Genomic DNA, 27,688 nt, shown 5'->3' with positions numbered 1-27,688 from the left:
GGCTCCTGGCACCTGTGACCTTGATGCTTAATCGATGGATAAAGCCACCAGACAGTGAAACCTCGGGATGACAAAACCGTAAAAGACCAATTCTCATCTAAACCAGAGTTTAGGATTAGTCCAGAGGTCAGGTCATGCTACCACAGTTCTTCTTCCTTGTGGATTACATATTCACCAAAGAGAAAATTATAAGCAAGATTATATTTAAGATGCAAAAGCAAGTAAAAATTAAATTCTACTTGGGGAAGTTACACATGTCTAATAGGTCATATCAGTGCCCAATTTATGCAACACATTATTTTATTGTTTATTTGCTACATGGATGAAAACATTGAGTTGGCTAAGGTTTGTGCATGTATATTTTAACGTAGCTTGAAAAATCAGTTTTGCAAAGGTGCTCTATTGTATTTGTGTGATGAGTGTAAACACAGGCAGGGTGTGCAGTGCTTAAGATCAGGGGGTTTGGAGGTGGGAAAATCAGGCTTGGCTCTGTTGTTTTGCAAGTTAGTTTCTTAGACAACTGACTTCACCTCTGAACCTATTTCTTCATTTGCAAAACAAGGATAATACTGGCACCCCTTGTGAGATAAAAGGAAATGATGCTATGCTACATCTAAAGAATATAGCTCATAGTCTGAGTATATAAGTCAAGAAAGAGAAAGTTTTACATCTGTTTAAAATAAACATTTTATTTAAAAATATATGCATTTTCTTTAAAAAAAAAAAAAACAAAACAAAACGAACACATGCCAACTTTGGTATTAAAGCCACTGCTTCTTTGCTTTTCCCAGTATTCCACAATTATTTCTTTCCATGTGGAGTTCAGCAATGAGTTCGGCATGAACACACACCACACAGGTCCCCGCAGAGTGCATGCTCATTCCTCAGTTCTTTACAAAGTGCCTATCTGTGTTTCATTGAGAGAGGATTTTAAGCACCCAGCAATGTATTGCCCTGGTTCCTCACTGTAAGGCCACAGGAACCGAACTCTGGGGAGCAGTGTGGGTCTTGTTCCTTTGGAAAACGTTTAAATAGCTTCCATAATCCTCACTGCTGTATTCCTATTCCATACACACCCCAAATAGTCAAGCCACCTACCGGAAACGCACCCCACCAGTGTCTAACTGTCCATGATCGAAGTAGGTTGTGACATAAGCACAGGAGACCTCCGGGAGGTTGTTTGTACTAATCTATAGGGGAACTCTGATCCTGATCAGAAGGAAATCTACTCATAGATTATTGAACCCAGTGATTTCTAGCCCTCCATATCTTGAAATCACCTCCCCATGGCTAGCTTCAACCTAATCAGGACTTCTTAACACAACTAGCTCTTGGCACTAAAGGACCATCTTGTTCTAAGACCTGGACTCTGTGGGTCTACTGTCTGTCTAATCAAGCATCAGCAATATCAGCGTCTGAGCAACCTGCTGGTTTATAATTAGAGTCATGGGAAAATGAAAACCTTAGATTTCTTCCACTTCAAGTTTTTTCATTCTGACAGCAAACCAGGTCCTGGCATTTGTGGACTTCTCCTGTGAGGAATGCAACAAAAGGCTGAAAAGGAGGACGGAGGCCAAATTGTCTTCACCTTCTGGAGTTTTCTCCTAAGGGAGGGAGACTCGTGTGGATATCTCATGTCCCTCCACCCCAGGAAGTGATTCTTTTGTCTAGAGAACTCGTTATGATGACAGAGGCTAGGGTAGAACAAAAAATGTTTTCTCTACATTTCCCTTATTTCCAAAGGGCTTTTGTATCTGGAAATCAAAACAAATGTTAAGATTCTCCCATGTTTTAAATGGTGGGAGATATAGAATTCCAAGTGATAAGCTGCTATTTGACCATAAGAAAAAAGACAAGAATCTTCCCAGGGGAGACAACCTTCAGCTAAAAGGGGCCCTCTACTCTCTCTCCCGTCTGGAAAAGTAGGCCCATTTTTAGCATGGCTGAAATGTTTCCCATCTGAAGGTTGAGAGATTCCCAGTGTTCTTGCTTTAAGGATTACAACTCCTTTATCATTCCATAGCTGAATAATCTGTGCTGAATCAATTTGCTACTGGAGCTCTGGTGGTATCTGTGCATTACACACTGTAGGCATCAAATAATTATTCAGTGGGTGAGTAAATATGATCTAGGAGTTTGTAGCCAGGCCAGCTCTACAAGAGCTGAGTAGATTTAAAGTAGTTTTTAAAAGAACTCTTTTGAGCACTTAGGATAGGAGTTTTTGTTTTTTACAAGATTGAAAATAAATGTTTTTAAACAGAAAAAGGTTTCCATTGATTACTTACGTGTAGGCTGTTTGGCTTTCCGCATGTACCACTACAATCATCGCATTGTTAAGAATGACTGCACCTTTACAAGTTTGGAATTCACATTTTATGATGTGACGTCTTAGCTCAGTGACGGTGAACCTATGGTGCACGTGTTATTGTGTTTTTCTCTTAAGACAAAAGATGTTAATTGATGAGTTATTATTCCTAACTAAACACCTCAATATTCAGCTTTAACTACATTGTTGGCGTGTTGCTCTATAGAAAGGGTTTGGGGGTGCAGTTTGGCACTTGGTCTCTAAAAGGTTTGCATCACTGTCTTAGCTGAACTGAGAAGTTCATCGTTTAGGAAGTTGGGTCCTTCTGTTCTTTCTCTTCCTCTTTATCTCTCTTTCCTTCCTTCCTCCTTCCTTTCTCCCTTCCCTCCTTCTTTCTTGCTTTTTTCTTTTCTCTTTCCTTTCTCCTTCTTTTCTTCTCAACCTTTCTTTGTTCTTTTCTTCCTCCTTCTCTCTCTCACCCTCTCTACCCCTATGACAGAACATATGCTCTCTCTAACATTGCTAGGAGCTACTAATGAGCACAGGCTTAGAGACAATGCTTGCACAGATGAATTTTCTGGCTGCATGGATACACGGTCTGCTAGGCTAGAGCAACATTAAAAATGGCTACACAGATCTGCATATCTGCATCATCATGAGGATTTCAAGGGTCTTACCTACATGTGATTATCTTTAGGGACATTAAACTTGCATGTGGCCATCTTTTTGCCCACCTTTTAGTCATGCCTAATTTGTCACCACAAAAGAGGTCAGAAATAAATAAGAATGTAAAGTAAAAATCTCCAGCAGCAAACTGATGAATTAACATGAATTACTGATCACCTGATTCACTGGGACCACGTGTCTTCATTGGTTGCCTCCAAAATATCTCCCGTTTTCTCCCTCAATCTCTCATCAGAGCTATGCAGGGTGACTATGGTCTGGAGAGACCAAGGGAGAAGGCTAAGATCAATTATCCGGGGGTCTGCTCTCTTAACTCTGTAGCCTGTCTTCTGTGAGGCTTGTATATTAGACTTGGATAAAAATATCCTAGTGAAAAGCCATAATTTAGCCAAGTACAGAGGCCTCCTAACCAGTTCTAATCCCTCAGACAGAAATTTCCAAGGCACCAAATCATTAACACTGAGACTAAGATCTCAGAATAGGGACACCGTGTGAGATCGTTTCCCAAAGGAAGTAACAGGGGGAAATAACATACAAATAGCACAATGTGGCACCTGAAAAGTGTGCTTATAGCAAGCTTTGTCAGGACTTCAATCAAACATCACATCTGAGGAATAAACCAAGCATGGAATGTGACATTAAAGGTCTCTTCCCCATTGCTTCGTCTTCATGGTGATTTTTTTTCCCCTCTAGATTTTTGGCTCTGACATAGAAGCAAAAAAAAAAAAAAAAAAAAAAATTTTTTTTATCATGCAGATTGTTTCAAGCATAGTGAAGATCAAGGAATGTTAAGCAATTTGCATATTCCTTTATCAAATTCTTCTACAAGAGACAGTATTACCATTGACAGGAACTAATGGTGAAATCATTCTCTTTTCACATCATATCACGGTCAGGAGGAGCCTGTTCACGGCAAGCAAGTGGCTGTGAGTCATTGGGCTGGAGCCCTTAGTCATATACTCAGAGAGGCAACGTGTGGTCTGGTTGGTTAATCAGAAACTCGGAGTGAGAAAGGTCAGAGATCATTCACAGCAGTTTGAGGGTTAAAGGCCTTTGGTACAGAACTCTGTAACACTGATTTTCAAGACGCAGGCACACACACACACACACATGAATATGTATGCATACATATGTATGTGTATACATGTATACACACTTACAACATGCACATGTCTTATAGATCAATGCGTCCATCCCCTGAATAAGATCCGGCAGCTTTCAGAGTAGCAGTCACCAAAACCACTCTATGTTCACATCTTTTTACAAGCTAACAATAACAATGGAATGACTTCTAAATTTCTGGTTATCAAAAAGAGAACTTCTAAAATCACAACATTTTTGATTATTTTTTCTATAAGTGCACAGTGAACAACTTTTTTTTTTTTTTACAAAAGAAGAAAACAGTGCCTCAGTGACTTAAATTAAAAACAAAAACAGCAATAGCTATTTCTACACATGCAACACTATACAAATGGTGTATTGGAGCCACAGTGAGCCTTAGAGACAGCCCTACAAAGTTTTCCCCAACTCCCTTCTAAAACACAAAAGGTGATGAGGAATGCTCATTTGATCATGGTCTGTTTTTTTCTTCTGCTACTTTCAATGTACAATTGTGCTTTCTTAACGCCCAAACCTGAAATACACTCCCTCTTGTAAATATCATCAATATTTATAATGAATTTCCATACCACAAACCCACAATATAGTGATTTCCAATTTCCCCCAGAGGAACAAAAATCAAAGATTGCTTATAAACCAAATGAGAGTAGAAAAAGCTTTGTGACCCAAGAACCAGGTCACTAGTTTCTTCCTAAGGAATTTCTTGTGACTTTCTTTGGCCATGAATTGTAGATAAGAGGAGGGAATTCTGCAGGAGAAGTTGGACTTTCAACTTGCTAGAAAACACTGCTTTATCAGAAGTATGACCGCTTGTTAGAAGTCCTCCTCTCTCAAGGCTGGGACAAAAACATTGTCAAAAGAAGGGCAAAAAAGGATTGCTATTTGGAAAAACAGAAAAAGAAAGATATACTAAGGTGAAACCCCTCATTCCATAATCAAGAAACAAAAGAAGTTGAACCTCTATAAATAACAATCCTGTGATAGTATGATATTTATCTACAAGATATGCAAGTCAATATTATTCTTTAGTCCTATCTGAAGTATCCCTGATTCAGCTTCTTCTGCCTCAAGATATCTTTAAGTCTGTTTATCTTTAGTCTTTGGATTTAAAGGGGATTGTTCTAGAGAATGTAAGGTATTTCCTTTTATCTCAGGAAGTTTTCCTATTCAAGGTTCTCATCTATTACTCAATGCTTATCCAAATGGAGATGGTGGTAATATCTGGGCTACTGACTAAAAAAGGAATCATGCAAGTTAGTTGCTATGAGTGGCTACAAAGTCCTGACTTGGAATCACTCTAATGGGGCACGGAGGGACATCAAATCGAATTTACTTGTCTAGGAATGCATTGGTTCTGCCCCTTTACCCTGCATTATGGACTCCCTAACTGAAGCTGGACCTGGCTGCTGTTTTGAAAGACAGATAATAAAGACACGGGAAGTGAGCTCCACTGTGGCTATGTCCTCTGTAACCTTTGAAGAACAATCTTCCTTGTATTCTCCAAAGACTTTTAATGTTTTCTTCCCACAGTATATCTAATAAAGTCATGCCAAAAGCTTACAGTGTGAACTTATGCCCTACCAATGCCTGAGAAAAAGTATGGGCTAGAAAAAATGTTGGTATTTAAAAAGGCAGTGAGAGTATTTTCTTTGGCATCCTTAATCTGAGAAAGCATAGTTTTGATGCATTGTTGAAATGATTAACAGTTATTGAATGTTAGTAAATACCACATTATATATGCATTTTTAAAAATGACTCCTATTGGTTCTTATTGATTGGCATGGGATTCTCCATTGCTTCTTGTTAATCTTCTTCCTTGGTAATGTAAGTGTATATAGCTGTGGATTCTCCCCCATGGAATCCCTGTTAGTCTTCCTTAGCACTTGTGTGTCAGGTGTTCTACCACTGCTGTAAGTGAAGGTCCATGGGGGAATTCAAATTGAGATCGGTGACATCCAGGAAGTCAATGTTGAAGATGCTGGGGCCATTGGTGGCAAGCGAGCTAAAGCCTGGCGTGGAACTGGGTGGGGTGAGGTCCAGCCACTCCATGGTTTCCCAAGGAGACTCCGTGAAGCTTAATTGCAGCCCATTGCTGTCCACAGAAGAGGGTGAGAACTGTGTCTGCATTGGGGACAGGGGGCCTGGCAGGATCTCGTGTGTGTTGAAGATGTCTTCTGCCGCCTTCCCAGAAAAGCCATCTATAATCCCTTCGAAAGGAGGCTCCTCACCTCCAATTTTGAGAAGGGAAACATCGCTCACTTTTCCTAAGGGGCTGTGGGAATTTAACAAGACTTCCAAGTGCTCATCGCTGTCAGTGACATAGTGCTCAAAGGAGAGCTGGCCTCCAGAAGATGCTTGTTCAAAGGAAGCTGAGGGCTTGGGCAGGATGATGGTCGGGCTGCGAGAGGTCCCTGGTACCTTTGGGACTTTCTGAAGACAGGAATGATCTCCTCTGGCATCAGCTGGCATTTCTGTTGGCAAAACAAAATGCAAACTGCTAAATTATTTCAAACTAAGACTGCTACACAAGAGGAGTCTTTGGAGTGAGTGAGTTACACTTAGGCAGACACAGAAAGGGCCACGCTTCCCTGGTCATCGCTTATCACAGAGTTTCATTTCTCTTTATATCCCCAACTCTTTGAGCTCTTCAGGTCTCACCGAGACCTTTGTGCTCTGGAACTTCAGCTTTGTGATGACTAACTGTCTTCTCTGTTGATTCTTTTGCCTATTCCTACCTGCTGGCAGTTCCCAGAGCACATGGCAGTTTCCACTGTACTCTCCATGGGGGTCAGCAGGTAAGGGGTCAGATGATATCCTGCGGTTCTCTATGACTCTGCTCCTATGTATCACTTGCTGCTCCTCGGTGGTTCTGAGGGACGTATCCCTTGTCTACCTGTTTTCTCAGATCCAAACTTACGTTTCCTCTCTCAGCCCCCTGGCTCTTCTCTCTTTTCCCGCAGTGCCCTAGCAAAACTCCACACCTCAATCAACTATACCTCTGCTCTCTCTGAGTCTGATTGGAATTATCCGGACATTGAAAGGAAAATTCCACAACAAAGTTGACTGGCTCCACTTAGAGTTCATAATGTCAGCACCACTGCTGGCATTTTAACACTGCCTGACCATCCCGCTGTGCTTCTCTAGAAGCTCATTTATAATTATCTCACTTTTCACTGACTTTGCCACATAATTCAATTGTAAGAGGGCATCTGATGCTAATTTTTTTATTTTATCGTCATGAAAATTATACACCTGTATATAACTTAACATGTATCTCTCTTTTTCCTTCTTACACTGAAGGAACTGTCTATTCATTTGCGAGTGATCCATCTCCCTTTTATAAAAGCCACAAAGGTGAGAACTTTGTTCCAGCACTGAACCTATCATGTGTCTTTGAGTCCTTTGCTGTTTTCTCTGAAACTTAACATGGTGTGGCTTCCTTTAATACTCAGAACTTTTTATTCCAACATATCTGCCTTAGGTCCTCTTATTTATGTGTATATTTTCAAATTCTAGGCACATACTTCATAATTTTTAAAAATAAACAAAAGGATGAGTTGAAAACAGGCAAATGAACCTTTTCTACTGCTAATTTGAACAATATTTAAATATATGAGGACGATCTGCTGTAAGACTCAACTGAATTTTGAATAGGTAGCACAGAATTTTCATTAGCTGCTTGGTTCTTTTTTCTTGTAATGAACAAGACAGGGACATTGATGTAAAAACTATAGAAAGAATGATATAGCAGGGGAAACTATTTAGAGAAACAAGGATTGAGTTGAATGAAGTCTGCTAAAATTATTCAGTGACAAGTGTTTCTGGGATGAAGAATGACCTACAGGTGTCTTTTATCTGTTCCAAGTGTGTACATAGAGCTCAGAGGAAATGACCACCAGGAGACCCCTTGGTGTGCCGGCCTCAGAGTTCGTCTGACCGTGGTCCCAAGCATTAATTCCCCAGAGTGTGCACATGTGCAGAGGGTCCTGATGGACAGAGCTCCGGGCAGCCTTACCTCCGCTTTCAATGAGGACGTCCAGGAGTTCATCCATTTGCTGACTCCGAGTCATTTGCTGTTGCAAATTAACAAAAGAACAGCAGGCAAGTTAAAAAGTGGCTACTTCTTCTGGAAATAATTAGAAATAGCACTGTAGGTTTTTGAGCTAGGTTTGGTTGAACAGTTTTAAATAATTGCAAAATACATGTAACATAAAATAGAGCATTTTAACCCTTCTTTTTTTTAATTTAAAGGGAAAAACAAAACAAAACAAAACAGTAAAAGGCTATAAGTAATACAGAATTTCAAGAGAAAAAAATATACAGTAAGAAATCACTAGTTAATAGATTACATATTGTCATCTCAGAAACTGTTGTCCAAATTACAAAATTAAAGCATACAAAGTAGACATTAATACAGTGAGATTGCAGACAGTTCTGTTCAATGATCCAACAAAAACTCAGTAATATGTTTTTCTATCCTACACACTTAAATATACTTGCAGTTATATCCTTTAGATCACTTTCTTTCCTCTCTTTTTTATGATAACAATTACACATTTTGGGTTTTATTACTCCCATAGTTCTTATAACTTTTTCTTTGAAGAGGAAAAAACAAAAAAACAAAATAAAACAAAGCAAAACAGAACAAAAAAATCCCAATTTTTAACACTTCTTAAGTGTACAGTTCAGTGGCATTAAGCGCCCTCACACTTTTGTGATACCGCCTCGTCACTTTCTTCCTCCAGAGCGCTTCATCTTATGAAACTAAAATTCTATACCCATTTGGTGTAACTTTCCGAGTTATCCCTTCCCCAATTCCCAGCAGCCACCATTCTACCGTCTGTTACAGCGCGTGCTTCAATTTCTTTTTCTTAAAGAAAATTTTAATAGTATTACATTATGTGGGTCAACCACATTGTGTTTGTCTATTCATTTGTCAAGGACAAAGGCTGTTCTCATCTGCTGGCTATAATGAGTAATACTGTTAAGAACATGGATATAGGAGCTAAAGGTTTTCGAACTGTGTTTGATTAAACCTCAGTGTAAATTTTAATGGCATAATCCATTGAAAGAGAAGAAGACAGAGTGACTCCCAGCACAGAAGAGTAAGCTGGGATAAGTGGTTTCCATCCAAAGACAAAGCATCTTGCCATACAGAAAATACCCTTTCTCACTTTGACCTGAATCTATTTGGCTACTATGGAATTGGCCCAGGAACTTGGTTCATATTTCCTTGGTTACTCTTTGCAAAAGCTTGTGGAACCCTTGTAGACTCTCGAAGAGTATACCCTTTCCTCTCTGCTCATCTGGGGTACAGTCTTCTTTCTAGAAGTCCACATTGCCAGGAGTCTTTTCTTTCTTATTGACTATGAGGGTAGATGAAGAGGAAGAAAGAATTTCCCTTACAATTGCTGTCATATATCTGAGTATCTACTATGCGCCCCAGCAATGCCGTAGCATCAGACTATCTAAACTCATTACAAAGGTAGCAAAGATGTGTCCCCATACCCTTCTTCTGAGAGCCCAGAGCTAATGAATATACATGGGTATCAGTAATCAATACGGATGGGAACACTGCTCAAAGAAATAGTTATTTACCAGTCTAGAAGGCACTGTGTGCTCACAGGACTTGCCAGATAATGTCAAAGAGCCAGATATAGAAGGAGAGAGTAAAATGCAGAATGTATCTGTGTTCCAAAGCAGCAGTGTTGCTTTGCTTTAGGTAATTTCTAGTTCAGCTTGGTAGAGGAGTGGCTTTCGTGTTGCAGAACCCCTGTCTTTTTCAGAAATGATAGACGCCATTTTGCATAATATCTCCTGATCCTTAACGTACTTTCTATACCAGAGGAAACCTTACCACTGGCTGGTTTTGAATTTGGAATACCAACTGGTACGCAGCAACTGATTGGGATTTTCTTTTCTGGTTTGAGCACTGTGTAGGGCTACCTGACAGCAAAGCTCAGGCCATTTGGAATAGAGTCAAGGGATGAGTTTCCAATTCTACTGGAATACCAAACATCTTGGATGCTCAAATCCATTATATAAAATATAATCTATGCACATTCTCTTGTATGCATGCATGCATGCTTTAAATGATCTCTAGATTACTCATACAATGTAAATGCAATTTAAATAGTTGTTATGCTTCCTTGGAGTGGTCCGGTCCGTAACCTTTTTGGCACCAGGGACAGGTTTTCTGGAAGACAGCTTTATCATGGACAGGGGGAATCGATGGTTTCAGGATAATACAAACACATTACATTTATTGTTCACTTTATTTCTATTAATATTGTATTGTACACTTTGTTTCTGTTATTTGATTCTCATTAGGACTGGGCAACCTAGGTCCCTGCATGTACATTTCACAATAGGGTTCAAGCTTCCAGGAGACTCTAATGGCACCACTGATCTCACAGGAAGTAGAGCTTAGGCACTGATGTGAGCAATGGGAAGCAGCTGTAAATATAGAGAAGCTTTGCTGGTTTGCCTGCTGCAGTGTGGGTCAGGGGTTGAAGCACAGATGCAGTCCCATAGGCCACACACAGCACATGAGCCGGCGTGAGGCTAACAAAACTCAAATAAGGAGAGATGGAGAGAGACAGAAGACGTGGCAAATGGCAAAAGGCCGGTGTAGGATGAATGTCACTTCCTTCAGAGCGAGTCAGCATAGTGCTTAGCGTGCTGTGGATTTGAGCTTTGCTTTTTGGGAACTTTCAGGATTTTTTCTCTAATATGTTTCGTCCATGGCCAGTTAAATCCATGGACACTAAAGCTGACTCTATGATATCACTAACTGTTTTTTCTTTTTCTTACTTCTTCATTGAAGATATCCAAACAGAAATGAGACTAGAGCATGCAACAAATCTCCTGGGATTCACTACTGAGCTTCAGCAAGCATGAATATTTTTACAGGATCATTGAATTTTAAAGCTAGGAAGAATCTTGAAAAAAATTGTCCTGCTTTCACCTATTTGAATACCTATCATGTGCCCCCAAAACAGTAGTGTCCATGTAGAGTAAATATAGTGCCTGTTTTATAGAAGAGAAGCTGAGTATGCGCCCAATTCTAGTGACAAGGGCAGGTGACAGGTGGTAGAATGGTAAAGGCCAGGTGTCCTGAATGTCATCCCCGCCTCTCCTCTCCTCTCCTCTCCTCTCCTCTCCTCTCCTCTCCTCTCCTCTCCTCTCCGTATCACTTAGCTTCTACAGGTGCTCCTGGACTCATGATAGGATCATATCCAAATAAACACCCTATGAATTGACAATACCATAAATGGAAAATACATTTAATACACCTAAGCTACTAAGCATTTAGCTTTGCAACCAAACACACCAATCAGCACCAGCTGATTCTCCTTTGACTGCAGGGTTGACTGGGAGATACACTTACTGCCCTGCACTGAATTGGGACAAGATTGTACTACATAACACTAGCTTAGAAAAAGATCTAATTTGTAGTTCCAAGAACAGGTTTAGCTGAATGTGTATTGCTTCATAGAACAATATAGTAGAACAAGTTATAAGTTGAAGCACCCTAAATTGGTACCGTCTGTATACACAGTTACTGTGGAGATACTTTGCTCATTCTGTTGGTAAGGCCCTTGACAATATTAGAATTTGCAAAGTGTATGAATTTGGATAATATAAAACAATGTTCACTGAGTCCACATAGTTTTCTGTAAAGAAAAAAATTGCAATTACCTGTTTTACTGCATCTTCATAGGATGGAGGCTGTGTTACCTCTGAAACTGTTGAACTTGGTTTAGAAAAAGTTGGGGATGGAATTGAAAATTTTGGCCCCATCTTATCAGAAGAATGTAAACCAGCTATCTGTCATGTGGGTAAAACACAAAGAAAGCATTCAATGTCTAGACCCTAAGTGGCACTGAGTTTTTAAAGAATTTATAGGCTATATTCAGAAAATTGACCCCACGTAATCATAATGATTATATTAATAAACCAGTGTTGAGAAAATAAATAAAATATATTAACAATCATACATATCACTATGGATTTATGGCTTGTGGCATCTTAGAATGAGAACTTTACAGATTTATCTTTTCCTGTTGGGAGACGCTCCCTCTTAGGAGAAAACAAGATGATAAAAGGAAATAAAATTAGTCTAATCCAAAACAAATACTTTCATCAGTCCAGGAATTTCCAGAGTAATTCATTCCCTAGGTCATCATTTCATTTCAAATTGATTATATCTACAGAGTTGGAGGCATTTCTGGGCTCTCTGGCTCTGAACCCACTTTGTTTATTGCGTGTTTTCCTGTAGAGTGTCTGGCCCATGTTAGGATCTCTGTTCTTTCTCCGACTTGTGACATGTGGCTGCTTTATGTCATAGCTGTCTTATTTTTGTATCTTTCCTATCACTACCTCATTGTTCCTAAGAACTCCCTATATCCTGGACCTTCACATCCCTGATTTCTTACACCAGTTGAAAACATTCATCTCGTCCTTTTGCTTCAGATATAGGGCAGATCCAAACTTCCGCACTCTCCAGTCCTCTGCAAGAATCCCAGTAACTCTTTCTTCCCTGTGATGTCATTTTGTCATGTACCTCCCTTCCAATCTTTAACGTCACATAAATTGGTTTGCTGTACATGTTATTTTGCAAATATATCATGGTCATTTCAACCACCGTGATATCTGGGGTGACCCCCATAAAGGATTCCTGAGAATGTTTTCTAGCTCACATCTGTACATTCATTTCAAGGCATTCTAAGTGGATGTGTGCCTATCTGAAATAACGTGCTCTTCTTCCTCAATCTGAACCTAATCATTTGCACCTCAGAAAAAGGACCATTGGTGACAGGAGAGGTGCACTCTCAGGACAGTTTGAACTTTTGTTTTGGATACTTACCTTTGGCTGTACACCTGGGCTTTGGGGACATGGCTTGCCCCCAGCACCTTGATTGCTATCTGTCTGGGCTCCAGAGAAAGGGGTGTGGAGGCCAGAAGACTGGGGAGAGAAGTTTGGAGAATGGCTATCATGTGCTCCTGAATTCTGTAGATAGGAAGAAACAACTAGTTAAATGGCTAGTAGCATACCCACGGGTGGTTATTTCTGACACTTCCGGTCCTGCACTGTGACATCTGGAGCCCTATCTTTATAAAGTTGCCTAAATTCCATTACCAGATGAACTCACCTGAAACCCAGCTTTGTACATATCACCTACGGTTCACAAATGTCCAGTGGTTCTGATATGCACAGCATAAGAGCTCCACTTCCAACCTGGGGAGTGCTTTTGCAAGCCCAGATTCTGCCATTCCCACCACAAACAAGCTGCCCCATGTGCTCTACCTCACTGTCTTTGTAGGTATGAAATGTCTTTTGCTGGTTTCTCTTTCCATTTTAACCCTACCCTATCTGTAAAGTCTGACAAAACCTTTACAGAATCCTCCTGGACTTTTCTAACCATGTAATATCAGTTTGCCTACCTCCATGACCTCATACTTTGAGCAGCATTTAATGTCAGAGGCACAGGTAAGTCATGTTATCTATATTATTCTTTACCTTTTAATCATGAAATTTTAACGACTTTAAAGAGTTTCATAAACCATAAATCATCATAAAATGTGACTTCTGCATAACACCAGGATCATGAACATTGTATCCCGGGGCTATGTCTTAAGAGCTATTTTTACTTTGTTGCCCAGGACACAAGGCATTCAAAGTATATTAATGATAATAATTCATTCCTGTTCATATTACTTCTGCAGTGGCCCTCAGGAAGGATTATCAGTCATTTGAATGTATTGTTCTGGTAGATTGGTAAAAATGTATTCTCATTACCTTAGTTATACCTTGTATTTTCAGAGTTTCTATATTCAAAGTGAAAAAAATATGAACGTTAGGATCAAATAATGTGGGCTTTGTATGACCTTACACAGTGGGTTTAACCTGAATCTCATTTTACAATGAGCCCCATTTTTCTTAGGATTGTGGTGACAATGAGAGAGATTACTGACAGTTTGTGCCTGCTGGGCTCTTGATAGGCATGCAATCACTGTAGGAATTCTCCCTATGCCTTTTTTGATAAGACAGATTTCAAGACCTTTGGTAACATAATTTTATTCCTCAAATATACCTATCTAGACGCTTGTTTTTGTAAATTCTTCAGTTTCGTGGACAAAAGTCTTTGCTGGTTCTGTTAGTCTAATCTTTGAGTTACTCTTTCAAGCCATTTCCTGAACTTTTCTCCTGCCCCAGCAATGCTGGCCTTCTTTCTGACACTCAAATATTTCACGTACTCTACTCTGTCTTTGCTTCCGGTGCCTAAGTCCCAGTCATGACAAGATTTTCTCCTTTATCTCTTTCAAGGTTTTGTTTAAATGTCCCTGGTCTTTCAAGATTTGAGGTTGCAAATTTTTCCCACAAATACAAGCCCTTTTCTATTTTTCCACGTGATGCATCCTCTTCTACCACATTATATTAACAGAGAAACTTTTGTTCGGTTAGTTCGGCACTAATCCTTATTGGGTAGAACACAGCATGACACAACACAGGTGCTTAGTAAATACTATTGCATGAAGAAACAAATAAGCTCTGGTAACTTCCCTGGTGGGTTTCTTGAGACAGTGATCTGATATCAAGGAGTCCTGAAAGAAGTGGTCAGCAAACTATAGCTCACAAGTTTGCTCTCTGCCTGTTTTTGCTAATAAAATTTTATCAGAATCCCATGTTCATTTACCAGGCATCTGTGTTGCTTCTGCAAAGCTGAGTAGCTGTGACACAAACAGTACGAGCTACAAAGCCCAGAATATTTATCACGTGGTCCTTTCTAGAACAAGTTTGCCACCCGGTCCTAGGAGATCAGTGACTTTAGCAGACTTTAGCTGCCGGCCTTTCAGTAAGCTGTTCTCATTGTGTGTTTCAACACCAGCTCTTTAGTGGCTGGCAATCCACCCGTAAGGTGGACACGCTCGGTCTGGTGCAAGGTGCTCTTACCTGCGTGGCACACACCTGGCTGCTAGGTGAGGACACCTTGTGTCCCTCTCCCTGAGCCCCGGACGACAAGGGTAGGAAGTAATGGCTGTTGGGTGACGGGGGCAGACTGATGTGCTGTGGGCTCTTCACAGCTCCAAGTGGCGAGTGCTGCGGGGAGCACTGGGGGCTGAGAAACGTGGAAGAAAGTACATTGGTTTGACCAGAGGGCTCCACACAGTGGGCATTGCCGAGGGGCAGGAGGTGAGCAGCGTCGCAGGCCTGTGCTTGGCTCTCAGTGCTGTGGCTCTGGCCTTTGGCGTGCATCTCTTGTGAGGTGAACGGGCAGCTGGAGACAGCATCTTCTTGCTTAATGGGGGCAGCCAAGAAGGGCAGCGGCTTCTTCTCGGCACAGTGACCGCTCTTCTGTTTCTGGAGCTGCATCCTCAGCTCCTCCACCTGCCTCTGCTCTTGATGCAGCTTCCAGGTGAGCTCGTTGATCACCTTCTGCTTCTCCACCAGCATCTTGTCCTTCTCGGAGTCCAGCCCGTCCAGCTCGGAAGGACCCGAGCCCCCATTCAGGCTGCTCATGAGACTCTCCTCGGTGCAGACGTGCACTGGGGACGGATGCAGGCCAAAGGATGGGGATGCTTCGTTGAAGGTGTCAGGCAGGGACCCAGTCACTGACAGGTCCGACGAGGCAGGCGAGATTGGGGGGCTGGAGCTGGTGCTGCCGAAGTGGTACAAGCCATTGGATAAGGCGCTGGTGGAAGGGGGGGACTGGTAGCTGGACAGAGTGTTGGGGGTAACAGGAAAAGTGACCGTTGTGATGTCCCCGAAGTTGGGCACGGGATTGCCAGAACAGTCCTGGAAGGGTCGCAGCCTGTCCATGAGAGCCGTTTTGGTGCCAGACACGGGTAAGCCCCGTATTCGAAGCTGCTGTCTTAATTCAGAGACCTGAAGGAACCAGGATATTGTGCGTGAGTATTAAATGACAATCTTTTAAAATCTGTGATTTATTATTCAATTAACTTGAAATTATCACCCAAAGAAGTTTACAGTGCTCATTTCTCTATTTCTCCTTTTTTCCAGTTTTTCTTCTCCTAACCCTGAATCAGCTTTGCACAATTTCAATGATTCTTTTTTATTTTTATCCTATACGGATGCTCTTTGACTTACTGTGGGCTTGTGTTTGGATAAGCCCACGGAACACTGAGTGTATCCTAACTTGAAAAACAGGTCCCCCAGCATCCTAGTTTAGCATCTCATTATGCTGGAGAGCATCGGATTGTTTTTCCAGGCTCAGGGCTGACTGGGAGCTATGACCACCGCTGCCCCAAGAGAGAAGGTCAGACAGCATGGTGTCAGTGCAGAAGACGATCACAGTTCCAAACCTGAAATGTAATTTCTATGGACTGAGAATCATTTTCATTTCTCTTATAAAGCTGAGGCCAGTCAAGATGCCATTGTGTGTGGTGTGTGTGTGTGATCTGTACCATGCACACATGGCCTCAGGGTCACAGACATGTCACATGAAAGGAGAAAGTGTCTCATTTGCTGACCCCAAGCCCTGTCTTGGCCAGGCTTCTGCTCTTCTGACTGAGTTTAGACCCAAGCCCTCAGCAGTAGTCCTAAACACAGCAGAGCCTTGTAGAGTTTCTGGCCTCCAGGATGAAGGTTCCTCCCACCCTACCCGCTTTCTCAAAGCTGAGCGTGTGTCTGAAGGGTTGGGGCAGACACACTGCAGGCCCTGGCCTGGAGCAGAGCGCTGGAGTTTGAATTTCTAACAAGTTCTCAGGGAATGTAATGCTGCTGGTCCCTAGACAAGACTGAAAGTCACAGCTCCACATTGAAATTTGTCTTTATTGTAATGACTAGCTGAAGGACAGTTATATATTGATGAAGACTGGTGATAAGAGCTTTGGTCCAAGCCCAGTGAGGGGGCACATACCTATAATTCCAACACTTGGGAGGCTGAGGCAGGAGGATCACAGTGAGTTTGAGGCCAGCCTGGGCTACAAAGTGAGTTCAAAGCCAGCCTGAACCATATAGTGGAACTCTGCCTCAAAAAAAGACTTAAAAAAAAAAAAAAAAAAAAAGAGCTTTGGTTCCTTTGGCCCAAACTCTGGCCCTGTCTATTTCTGGTTTCAAAGGTCCTCTGTGTCTGTTCTGTGAAATACAATAATATTACCTACCCAGAAATATCTACGAAGATGTTAACAGTTTCATTACCTGTATTGTCTAAATGTTCCACATAAAAGCGTTGCTTTTATTGTTAAAATAGGAAATGTATTGAATAGCTAAGCAGGAATAATTGTATAAGACAGAGGAATATTTAGGAAAATATTTTCAGTTTTTTAAAGGTTTTTTTGAGTATAAAAGCAAATGAAATAGTAATAATATTGACAACCAAAATTGAAAACTTCTATAAGTTAAGAAACCAAAACGAACTGCAAATCCAAGGAATAATCTTGGGAAAAATAACTGCAGCACAAAAAATAAAGTGCTAAAAAGCTCAACCCATCAAGCTTGTTTAATAAAAAATATAAATAAATAAAGCAATAAAAAGACTGACATTCAATATAAGAATAAGTAAAAGATATGCTCTAGCTTTCCATGAGCAAAAAAACAAAAATGTTAAGTATTGCAAAGAGAAAGGTCTTTGTTATCATCCCACTCAAAATATGGTCCTGGGACCAGGTGTGTGAACAACATCTCAGAGCCAGTTAGAGATGCAGGATCTCTGGACCCCACACCTTCATCACGGGCCTGGGTGGGACTCACTGGGTGTCAGCCTGTGAGGGAGGACAGCTGCTATAGCCTGCTGCTTCCAGGAGCAGACTGAGAGAAAGTTGGGGGCAGGAAATTTGGTGAGATGCATCAAGGACTTTTTAAAATGCTAACATATTTTAGCTTGGGAATGTCATTCCTCTGTGGTTATCCTGGAGAAATAATCGGGGAGATTCATAAGTGCATGTACAAAGGTCACTGAACTCATATTTTGCCTAATAGAAATTTGGCAGCTAGCTAAATGTCCAACGGTGGAATGTTAACAAGGTGGTGGAGTGACAGGCTGCTATTAAAAATAAAACCTTTATTGAACATTAAAAGCCATGAAAATGTTCATGATGTGTTAAAGAAGAGAGCATGTCAGAAATTTACAGACACATCATTATTTAAAAGTAGTTATTGTGAAACAGTATATGTTCACATGCATTTAAATCTAGAAGGAAGTATAATCTGTCATACTTTCTATGACTCTTGTCTTTTAAAATATGTACTTTATTATAGTCTCATATTTTCAACTATGAAAATATGTTATTTTATAATGAGCTAAAAACCATCAGAAAAAGATTGTATCAACTTACACTGGCAATAAATATGCATTTCCTCTGTAGCCTTCCTGGGAATGTTTTACCTATTTTTTTTAAAGATATGATGGCTTCGAAAAGTATAAGATGACAACTCATTATTGTAATTTTGAATTACTTAAAATTAATGAGTTCCACATTTATTTTTAGAATCTGTTCCGGCACTGAATAATTTAAGTTACATTATTAAGTAATGCAGGTCATATTCTAAAATAAAATGTAAATTTAAGAATGTTATGCCATCTAGGCTTATATACATCTATCTGCTAAATCCAGTGATTTTTAAACATTTAAAACTTTTAAAATCATTTATTATAGATAAGCATATATAGAAAATTATAATGAGCTTCATATACTCATCCACCAACTTCAAGAATTATCAATCTATGCCCCAACTTGTATTTTTATGCCTTAACAAATTTCTTCTCTTACTTGTCCCAGATTATTTTGAAGGAAATCATATAATTTCAAATTTTAGGCATCTTTCCCTAAGGAAGAAGAACTCTTATAAAAGCATTTGTACAGTAGCGTTAACATACCTTTGAAAGTGAATGTGTGTTTCTTAATATCCATTAGATATTTTCCAAGTTTTCAGACTTTCCCTTCCCTCCCCTCTCTCTCATCCTGGCTCTGCAACTTTTTGACAAACAGGATGTAAAAAATAAATTCTACGGTGCTAAATCCATGAATAAATGTTTAATGAGAAATCGATCCCTTTTCCTTAATGTGATGAAAAATGCCTACTTCCGGGAAACATCACTTCCGTTCCCTTACCTTTGTGGTTACTTTTTTGGTGAAGTTTTTTTTCCCCACATTCCTCAGCTCCTTCCCCAAAGGCAGCAGCACATTGTTTCCTTTATTTTTATTTATTTAATTTGTAAACTATATTTTTTGCAATACTGCATATTCGACTCTGGATTTTGCACATGCTAGGCAAGTGCTCTATCACTGAGTTACATCCTGACAGTTTGAAAATTTTTACTTTGGGACAGTCTCACTAAATGACCAGTGCTAAGGCACTAATGGCTAGTGACCGTGTCACTAAATTGCCCAGGCTGGGCTTGAACTCCTTGATTTCCTAGTTTCCTAGTTTTAACTCTCTTGGTATTTATTTAGTCAGGTACAGGGGATCGAACTCACAACCTAGCACTTGCAAGTCAAGTGCTTATGCCATCAAGCTAAAACCCCCCACAGACTCTCTTGGTAATGCACACAGCAATTGTAAAGCTACTGTTGCATCCCTGACAACACAACTGGGCTGAACTAAATCATCATATTTCTTACAGGGAGACCCTGCCTAGATTTTTCTCCCAGTTCTCACGCTGTTAATAACCACTCAGCGATAACCCTTCAAACATGCTTCTTCTAACCTTCTCCCTGTGACTCTCCCAGGACCCAGGAAATGCCTGGTCCCTGACACTGCATGTCTCTCAGGACAATGTAAAGGACTTGAAATCAGTCACCTATGCTCAAGTTACACCTTTGCCATTTGTATAAGCCAGTTAACCTGCCTGTCATTTAACTTCTTTAAGACTCTGATTTTTGATTAAAAATCAAAACTGACCCGTATCTGGACTGTGCTTTCTCTGGGGGTGAAATTTCTCCAGTCACCCAACTCAGGGCCCCCATTCAGAGAGAGTCTGGTTTAAATTGTTTTATTGTAGTAAGATAAACACACCACAAATTTGACCATGTCTCTATGAATTCCCCTATTCTGGGCATCCCTTCTACATGGATGCGTATGGTATTTGTCCCTCTGAGTGGGACTTTTTCACATAGAATAATCCTGTTTTTATCTCTACGGCTTTATGATTTGGGGATTTAAAGGTGGATGACCCATAGTTCCATAGACCCATTCTCCTGGCAGTGGATGGGAAGGCTGAGGAGGAGGAAGGGCCACATGCTTGGCAGAATGAAGGCATAGGAACATTTAGCGATGTAGTTTTTGGGGAAAATTATAAGACAACTTGTGCAGAGTATCAGTAGGGGTAAAAACCATCTCAACAAGTGTAATTACTGAGAATGGACTGGAGATTGAATTGTAGTCACCCACTGCGGAAGTCCTTGTTGTGTTTTTCAGTTCTGCTCTGAGTCTTGGATAGATGGATGAATACGTTAGTCCTGAGGATTGTTTTGAGATACATCAGGTTCAACTCAAAGTTCAATGCCATTTTGAAAATCACACTCGTGAGTTCTGTGATTTGGCATAAGCTTCTGGAATGCATATGACACTTAAAAAGGTGCTGCTTTAGGACAGAAGTTCCCAGCTTTGAGAATGTGATAGAACAGAAAATTAATTTAAATTACATTAGTGACACTGGGTTACCAACATTTTACTTTGTCCGATAAGGACAAGGGTCATTATTGCATCCCAGGGAACAAATATAACCCCACCAAAACCACTAAACCATCTTCTACTTCTGTCATAATTTTAATACCAAAAATAACTTTTATAATTCAAAACCCTGTGAAGAAACGTATACTTTTAGCGAATATTAAGTACATGGAAGTACACCATTCCAGCTGACTACTAGAAGAATCCGCTTGTGCAAATGAGAAATCTAAAATGCCAAGACTCCCTGTCGCTAGGAGTCATGGCCCAGGAAAGTTGAGTTAGGGACCTGTAACTTTGTCCTCTGTGGGTAACTGTCCACTGCAGTCTCAATTCTGTGTCGGCCTTGAGACTTTCTCACACTTTTCTCTTATTTCTACTTGTTTTTTAATTCAAGAAATCAGGCGGCAAAGCCTCTGATAATAACACGTGGCTGTATCTTGTACCTTGAGATCATCCAGGTTGGGTGGGAGCGGGCCTGGTTTGAGAGAAGAGACACCAGTTTGTCCAGGAAAGCTGCTTTTGACGGGGGACAGAGGGGTGTTGCTCAGCGGTGTTGAAGCAGAGTTTGGATTTCTGGCCATTTGTTCACTTGGTTCTCTGAAAAACACAGAGACGCTTACAACACAATTGGACATGTAGGGGGCATCTTGCATCTGGATCAGATGGCAGAGTTAGCCTGCAAGGGTAAAGTGTGTGGAAAATCAGCCAAATGCAGCAGAGGGACCAGAAACCTGGATACATGACAGGTAGCAGAGATGCTCAGGGCTTGTTTAGGGAGATAGGAAGGAGTGAGCCTTTGGCTAAGGAGAGGACGTGTCCCTCTATAATTTAACGAGACATTCTTTGTTCTGGACTGGGGGGTGGTGGTGCCAAGCATGCCTTGTGAAGCAAGAGTCCATCCAGGATTCATCCTAGCTGTCAGCGTGACCCAAGGGTGGCCAGCCTCACATTAGAGAACCATTATTCCAACTTTAGAGGTGGGGATATTGTCCATTTAAAGGGGATAAACAATTCACGGTGTGATGTGTACACAGACCAACTCCCCAGGATGCATGTAATCATGACATACTGCAATGAAAGTGAAAATGTAAATGAAAAAAGAAGCCATGTGGAACACAGAGTCAATCTTGGGAGCTGTCACTCGGCAGTTTGGCTTGGTTGCTTCCCAAAGCAGAGTGTGTTCCATTCCAGCAATGCCTATATCGTGTTCTCAGATCTACAGTTTGGGCTGGAAATGCTGTATCCTGGACTCCCCCAAGGCATGCATTGACAGGATTTATCTCACTGTTAGGGTCTTGCAAAGGCATGCATGGTTTCTTTCTTCTTCTTTTTTTCAATCAGTACCAGGAATCGAACTCACGACCACGCGCTTGCAAGGCAGGCACTTATGCCGCTGAGCTAAATCCCCAGCCCCAGCATGCATGGTTCCTACATAGTTATACAGCAAACGTACCACAGGAGGATATGCTATACGGAACTGCTTGGTCCCCAGGTGTCAACCCCAGGAACTTCAGACAGAGGGAAGCCAGCCAGCCCCACCCCTGCCTCACCCACCGCCTCATTCTCCTGACTCACTTGAGCGCTTGGTGCATCCCTGGATAGCTGAACCGGTGCTGCTGCTGCTGGCTGAGGATCTGGAGCTGGAGGAAGAGCTGCTGTTGCTGGAGGAGCCTGGCATAGGCTGAGTCCATGGGCGGCGGGGACTTCTCGGCCTTCTGGTCTGGGGGAATGTACTGGTGATATTTGAGCTTCTTCACTTTGGGCTTGGGGTCCTTGGGTTTCTTGTGGCGGTTCTTACTGTCGCCCAAGGACTTGGACTGTATGGAGGATGAGGAAATAGCACGTGCTTTAGGTGGTAGAGCAGAACACTGGCACCATATTGTGGCAAGGTTTTTTCTAATGGACATCCTGGAATCCCAGAAATACAGTATTGCAAAGGCGAGATGCACAGAGCAACCGCATTAATGGCTCAGGCGAGCAAACCTGCTGTAAAAACATCGGCCTGGAAGGACACCACCTCGCTTGGGAATTTTAAATCTTAGAAGTTGCTCCTAGAGTTCTTCCTAACTGGAGTAAGATGTAAGCGACTTTCAGTGGGTGGATTCTCCTAAGCTAAAACTAACAGACAGCCTCACACTTCAATTTGCAGATCCTTCTAAGAGAGTTCTTTCTTATATATACATGTATTCACCTTTAAGTATGTAATAAACACACTCACTAAAGGCATAGGAAAGAAGCTATCATTATCTTTCAAAATGCAGAGTGTGGTTCTTTGTTACTTTATGTTAATAGTGAAACAGACCCGCTCCCAACGCTCTCCTGAGCCTGGTGAACTGTAGTATCTGCTCAGGAAGGGATATCCATTGAGATAATGATTCTTTACTTATTATAGGAAGAATTAGCTATCCACCAGAAGTTAGCCATTGGAGAGCGTGGTTTGGACACCGTAAAGGAAGTCAAGGGTTAGATTTGGAAGGTTGAGACAGATTGTTGACTGAAGTACAGTTCCTTAAGTTTACCACACCTCGATTTCATCACCGACCTGTTGGGGGAAATTATTACCTTCTTCTTCCTACTGCTGTGATTGACATAAAGACTACAAAAGGTAGCATTGAAATAATAGGTGCTCAATGAACAGAGTGATTCTACCCATAACCTGTTCCTGACATCAAAAGGCCTCCATATATTAGTAAACAACAGGTACATATAATTTTCAGTTAAATAAAATTTTAAGTCCTGCTGTTGGTATAGGAGGCTGTAATGGAGGACCCAAGAATCGCAAAAAAGATTTTTAGGGAGAAGAAAAATTAGAGACAGTGCGGTACCGGCAATGTCCAGGAGAGGGCGCGCCTGGATAGCTGGCAGGAGGTTCTGACTTGGCAGCCTCCCCATCTCGACCATGCAATGCACATCGGAACCTGACCCAGCGCATCCCACCACTGAAGCTGTTTGGTTTTCTCAAACAGTCGTCTTCCCAGAAACTAACGAGGAACGACTACCAGCATTGCTGCGTGCTCGGTGGCTCTATGTTTCCTTCCTTAGGACTCCATAGGCCTTCCCTTAATGAACCAGCCTTCTGGGCTCCCAACCCTCCGGCAACCACCCTGCCCTGCCTTGCTCTGGTTCAGCTGCTGTTCCTGCCTCATGCTAGGGTTTGCCTTGTCTTGGGGGAGGAGAGCTGCAGCCAGAGCTACGCAGCCAAGTTGGGGTGTCTAGGAGTTGGTTTTTGCTGCCTTAACCTGGGCACAAGGAGCATTCCAGGATGCACTGACACCAGACCACTTTCTCAGGACAGTGTACCAAAGATTAGTGAGCTTATAGATTCATTCCCTTTTTAATTCAGGGGATTCTATTGCTGTGCGTGTTTGTTTTTCTCTTTGCAGAGGCAGGAGAGCGTGTTTATGTCTCTGAAGATGAGGGGAGATGAACCTGCTACAGTGTTTAAAGAGCTGTGTGAACTGGGTCAGAGTAAAGCAAAGGGCTCGTGTGTGGCTCGTGGCTAGAAAGTGCAACTTCCTAAAGCCACACGGATTCAAACCTGCACCACACACATGCACAAACACACACACACACACACACACACATGCAGGCACGCACGCACGCACACACACACACACACACACACACACACACCTTTCCAAATAACACACCATGCCAGCAGCCTATAATTAATCTGCTAATTCTGTCTTGCACAAGGAAGCCTAAACTCTGCCAGGGAAGACAGTTCTCCTAAAGGCCCAAGTCTCTCCTTTCCTGCCTCTTTGCCCTGCAATTTCCTGCCTTCCACAACACCCTCCTCTGTTTGCCGTCTGAACCGGGTGCATCTTTCCAGGACTGCTTAGTGTCACCTTCTGGCCACAGCTCACTTGAGAACCCGCGCCTAGCCCACAGTGGTACGCCCAGCCTCGCTCCCACTATGGTACTTGGAGCCTGCCAGGGAATGGACGCATCAGTGTCAACCCCATGAAGGCACAAGGGAGCCTGAGATCCAGCCCCCGTTCTCCTCCCTGGACCCCTGGTCCTGATGGGGTCGCGGATGTCTGAGGAAGACACTCCTTTTTATTGTGGTAATGTACAAGTTATTGATGAAGGTCATCAACGCAATGAAATGGTATTTCATTGTGGCTTTAATTTTGATTTCCTTAATGACTAATGTTGAGAAGCTTTCCTGTGTTAGAAATTCATATCTCCCGGAAGAAGCATCTATCAGATTCCTTGGGGCATGTCTTTCTAACTTGGAAAACCACCGTTGGGGTTCACTTTAGCCCTGCTAAGCAAACTGGATGGTGGTCTCCTTGAGTGGAAGAATCATCTTTTATAAGAGTATTCTCTGAGACATTGGAGAAGATTTTTCTCTTACATAGACATTTTATATTCCCCGAAGAAAGTGATTGCATGTATTTTCTCACTTGTTCTCACACAATGTTACCAAGTCAAAAGAGTAGAGATATTTTACGTTAGCTTGGTTGCTTCCTTGGACAAACCCTCTAGTATCTTCTTAAGTGATGACTTTTTAACAACAAAGATACTCAGGCATTGATCGAGAACATATGTATTCTGCCGGGCCAGCTGAGGTGGGGGTGGTATCAATGCCATCCTGTCCTCTCTGTGGATTCCTTGTCATATCTTATTTAGTACAGGAAGGCTGACATTAGCTTTGCTAATTCGAGGCATGTAAAGTTTAAATATTCTCATAAAAAGTTAATAAAATTTCTCTTATATACAGCAATAAAGAAATAAAGTGAGTCAACTTTTCTTCCCTCCCCCGAAATACACAAAAGCCCTCAGAAGCTCTCTCATTTCAAAGCTGCTGAACAGAGTGAATTGTAAGCTGAGCTCTTGTGATTGTGGTTTGCTGGGAGAAATTTATTGGGAAACTGACATACTTACACCCATTCAGAATATAAAACTGTTAGCGTATCATTGATTGCTGCTATAATTTATAAGCTTTTTTGCTTTATCCTTTTATTAAAATCCCTTATGAGTCAGCACAACCTGCACTCAATGATTCCCCCTAGAGCTAAGAAAAATCACTCCCAAATGAAGTAGAGTTTAGCATAAACTGTGAGGGCCAGATGACTACCAGACAGCTAGTTGAAGCAAGAGCTGTTTCATAATTTTTTAGATATAATGCTGAGAAAATGAGAAATACGATTAAGCTATTGGTCTACTGTGAACATAAACCCTCTTTGCTTGTGTTTATTTCCTTAGGAAGTCTGGCTTGAAGGATACAACTTCAACATCATGTAAGATTTTGGGGGCTGTGGTCATTACATAAAATTCAGTTACCCTATACGACTCTTCCAGCATTTGTGAATTCTGTGTGTTACAATCAGCCGTGTCTATCTCAGACGTAAACTCCTGAACTTTTTGAGTCAGGAACAAAGGAACACAACAAAGAAATGCAACACGACACACAGGCTTTCCTGCTCCACAGAAATGCACGCCGTGCTGCGTGGTTTAGCAGGACCTTGGTTCATGCCCATGGATGGTCTGTCCAATCAGTTTTCACTTTGGGACTTTTCTACGGGATTGAATGTACACATGGGTTCGTGCAACTCCTCACATCATCAGAACTGACTGGGAGAGCTCTGCTTCAAGCTGGCTCTCAGGCCAGGGGCCCAGACAGGAGTTTGAGTCCCGTGCCTCCATACCTTCACGGCAGCATGCACCGGCAGAGAGGCACCAAGGGGACCGAGGCTCTGCTTCCCTGTGTCTGACTGGTGGCCAGGCTGAGAGGCTGAGTCATTCTTGTCATTTTCTGAGCCAGAAGCAAGATCCTGAAATCCAAATTGTAGTATCATTAAGATATAGGAATTAAATCTGTGGATACAGAGATGTTAAAGTGGAGCCCTTCCACATCGCTTTGATGGTGGCATCCCAGCTCTCCACACATGTCTACTCATCCCAGGAGGATGATACCAAACTTTTGAGACAAGATCTTGCTACATTGCTTAGTTGCCTAGGGTGGTCTTGAACTCATGATCCTCCTGTCTCAGCCTCCCAAATAGCTGGGATTACAGGCATGCACCACCCAACCCTTTATTCTTAATGATTCTTAATAGTGAACGACTGGCCTGATCTGGGATACCTTATTATCCTTTTGAAAGGTTTTACCTGTCTGTGACAAGGTGCGCCTGCTGGACATAATGAGACTGACAAAGAAATAGGGAAGAACAGATATAGGACTTTAAAGAAAAAAATAGAATAATAAGCAAAGTAGAAGAACACAGGTTAATAATCGGAGGGAAAGCATTTATGTGTGTGCATATGTGTGTGTGTGTGGGCTCATGTCTGTGTAGGTATATGTATATGTGTACACGTGTATGAATATCTAAGTCTGCACATGTATGTGCATGATTATACACACATTTGTATATGTGGATGTATAGATGTATGTGTGTATATATGTCCATGTGTATCTGTGCATATGTATATAATATATATGTTTTTCTGTGTATATGTACATGTTGGCAATTGGCATTTGTTGTGTATGTATATGAGTAGGTATAATCTTCTAAGTGTATGTATTTGTGTGTTTCTATATATGTATATGTGTATTGGGTATATTTATAAATATCTACATATTTTGCATATATATATATGCCCATGTCTCCATGTACATGGATATATATGTGCAGATAAGAGTATTTTTATGTATGAGCAAGTATGAATATATATATGTGTGTACAGGGGTAAATACATTTGTGTGTGTGTGTGTGTATGTGTGTGTTTGCTATAGGTGTATATTCCTATATTATTTACAAGCATGTCTGTGTGTGTGTGTGTGTCTCCGTGCATATGTGAAGGACCATGCAAACCTTTCTAAGTGGGATATTTCTGCCTGACGAAGACTCCAAACAAGGAATAATGATCTTCCCTTCCCTTCCCACATTCCTATGCTGTGAGTCTGACAGCCAGAGGCAGGGGCTGCTCAGGAT

At 41.5% G+C, this 27,688-nt stretch overlaps 1 protein-coding gene across 3 annotated transcripts in view; it reads right to left on the bottom strand.

Annotated features, from left to right (window-relative positions):
• Positions 1 to 718: 718 nt before the first annotated feature.
• The window catches only part of Myocd (myocardin), an 87,913-nt gene continuing 60,943 nt past the window's right edge, over positions 719 to 27,688 (bottom strand). For 2 of the 3 annotated variants that reach the window (XM_023563530.2, XM_013148678.3), the window contains 8 exons: positions 26,402 to 26,527; positions 22,323 to 22,564; positions 21,191 to 21,344; positions 15,066 to 15,998; positions 12,978 to 13,121; positions 11,810 to 11,938; positions 8,124 to 8,181; positions 719 to 6,579 (listed from right to left, as the gene is read on the bottom strand). In XM_023563530.2, the coding sequence (XP_023419298.2) occupies positions 6,008 to 6,579; positions 8,124 to 8,181; positions 11,810 to 11,938; positions 12,978 to 13,121; positions 15,066 to 15,998; positions 21,191 to 21,344; positions 22,323 to 22,564; positions 26,402 to 26,527 (2,358 nt within the window). In that variant the 3' untranslated portion in view covers positions 719 to 6,007. The remainder of the gene's footprint in view (positions 6,580 to 8,123; positions 8,182 to 11,809; positions 11,939 to 12,977; positions 13,122 to 15,065; positions 15,999 to 21,190; positions 21,345 to 22,322; positions 22,565 to 26,401; positions 26,528 to 27,688) is intronic. The other variant, XM_013148679.3, reaches the window with a different exon arrangement.

Source organism: Cavia porcellus, unplaced genomic scaffold (genome assembly GCF_034190915.1).
Source record: "Cavia porcellus strain 051 isolate PalLab524CR breed Dunkin Hartley unplaced genomic scaffold, mCavPor4.1 scaffold_32, whole genome shotgun sequence".
Classification (NCBI taxonomy): Eukaryota; Metazoa; Chordata; class Mammalia; order Rodentia; family Caviidae; genus Cavia; species Cavia porcellus.
Note: the sequence above shows the minus strand (reverse complement) of the source record. Positions and strands in the feature narration are given on the sequence as shown.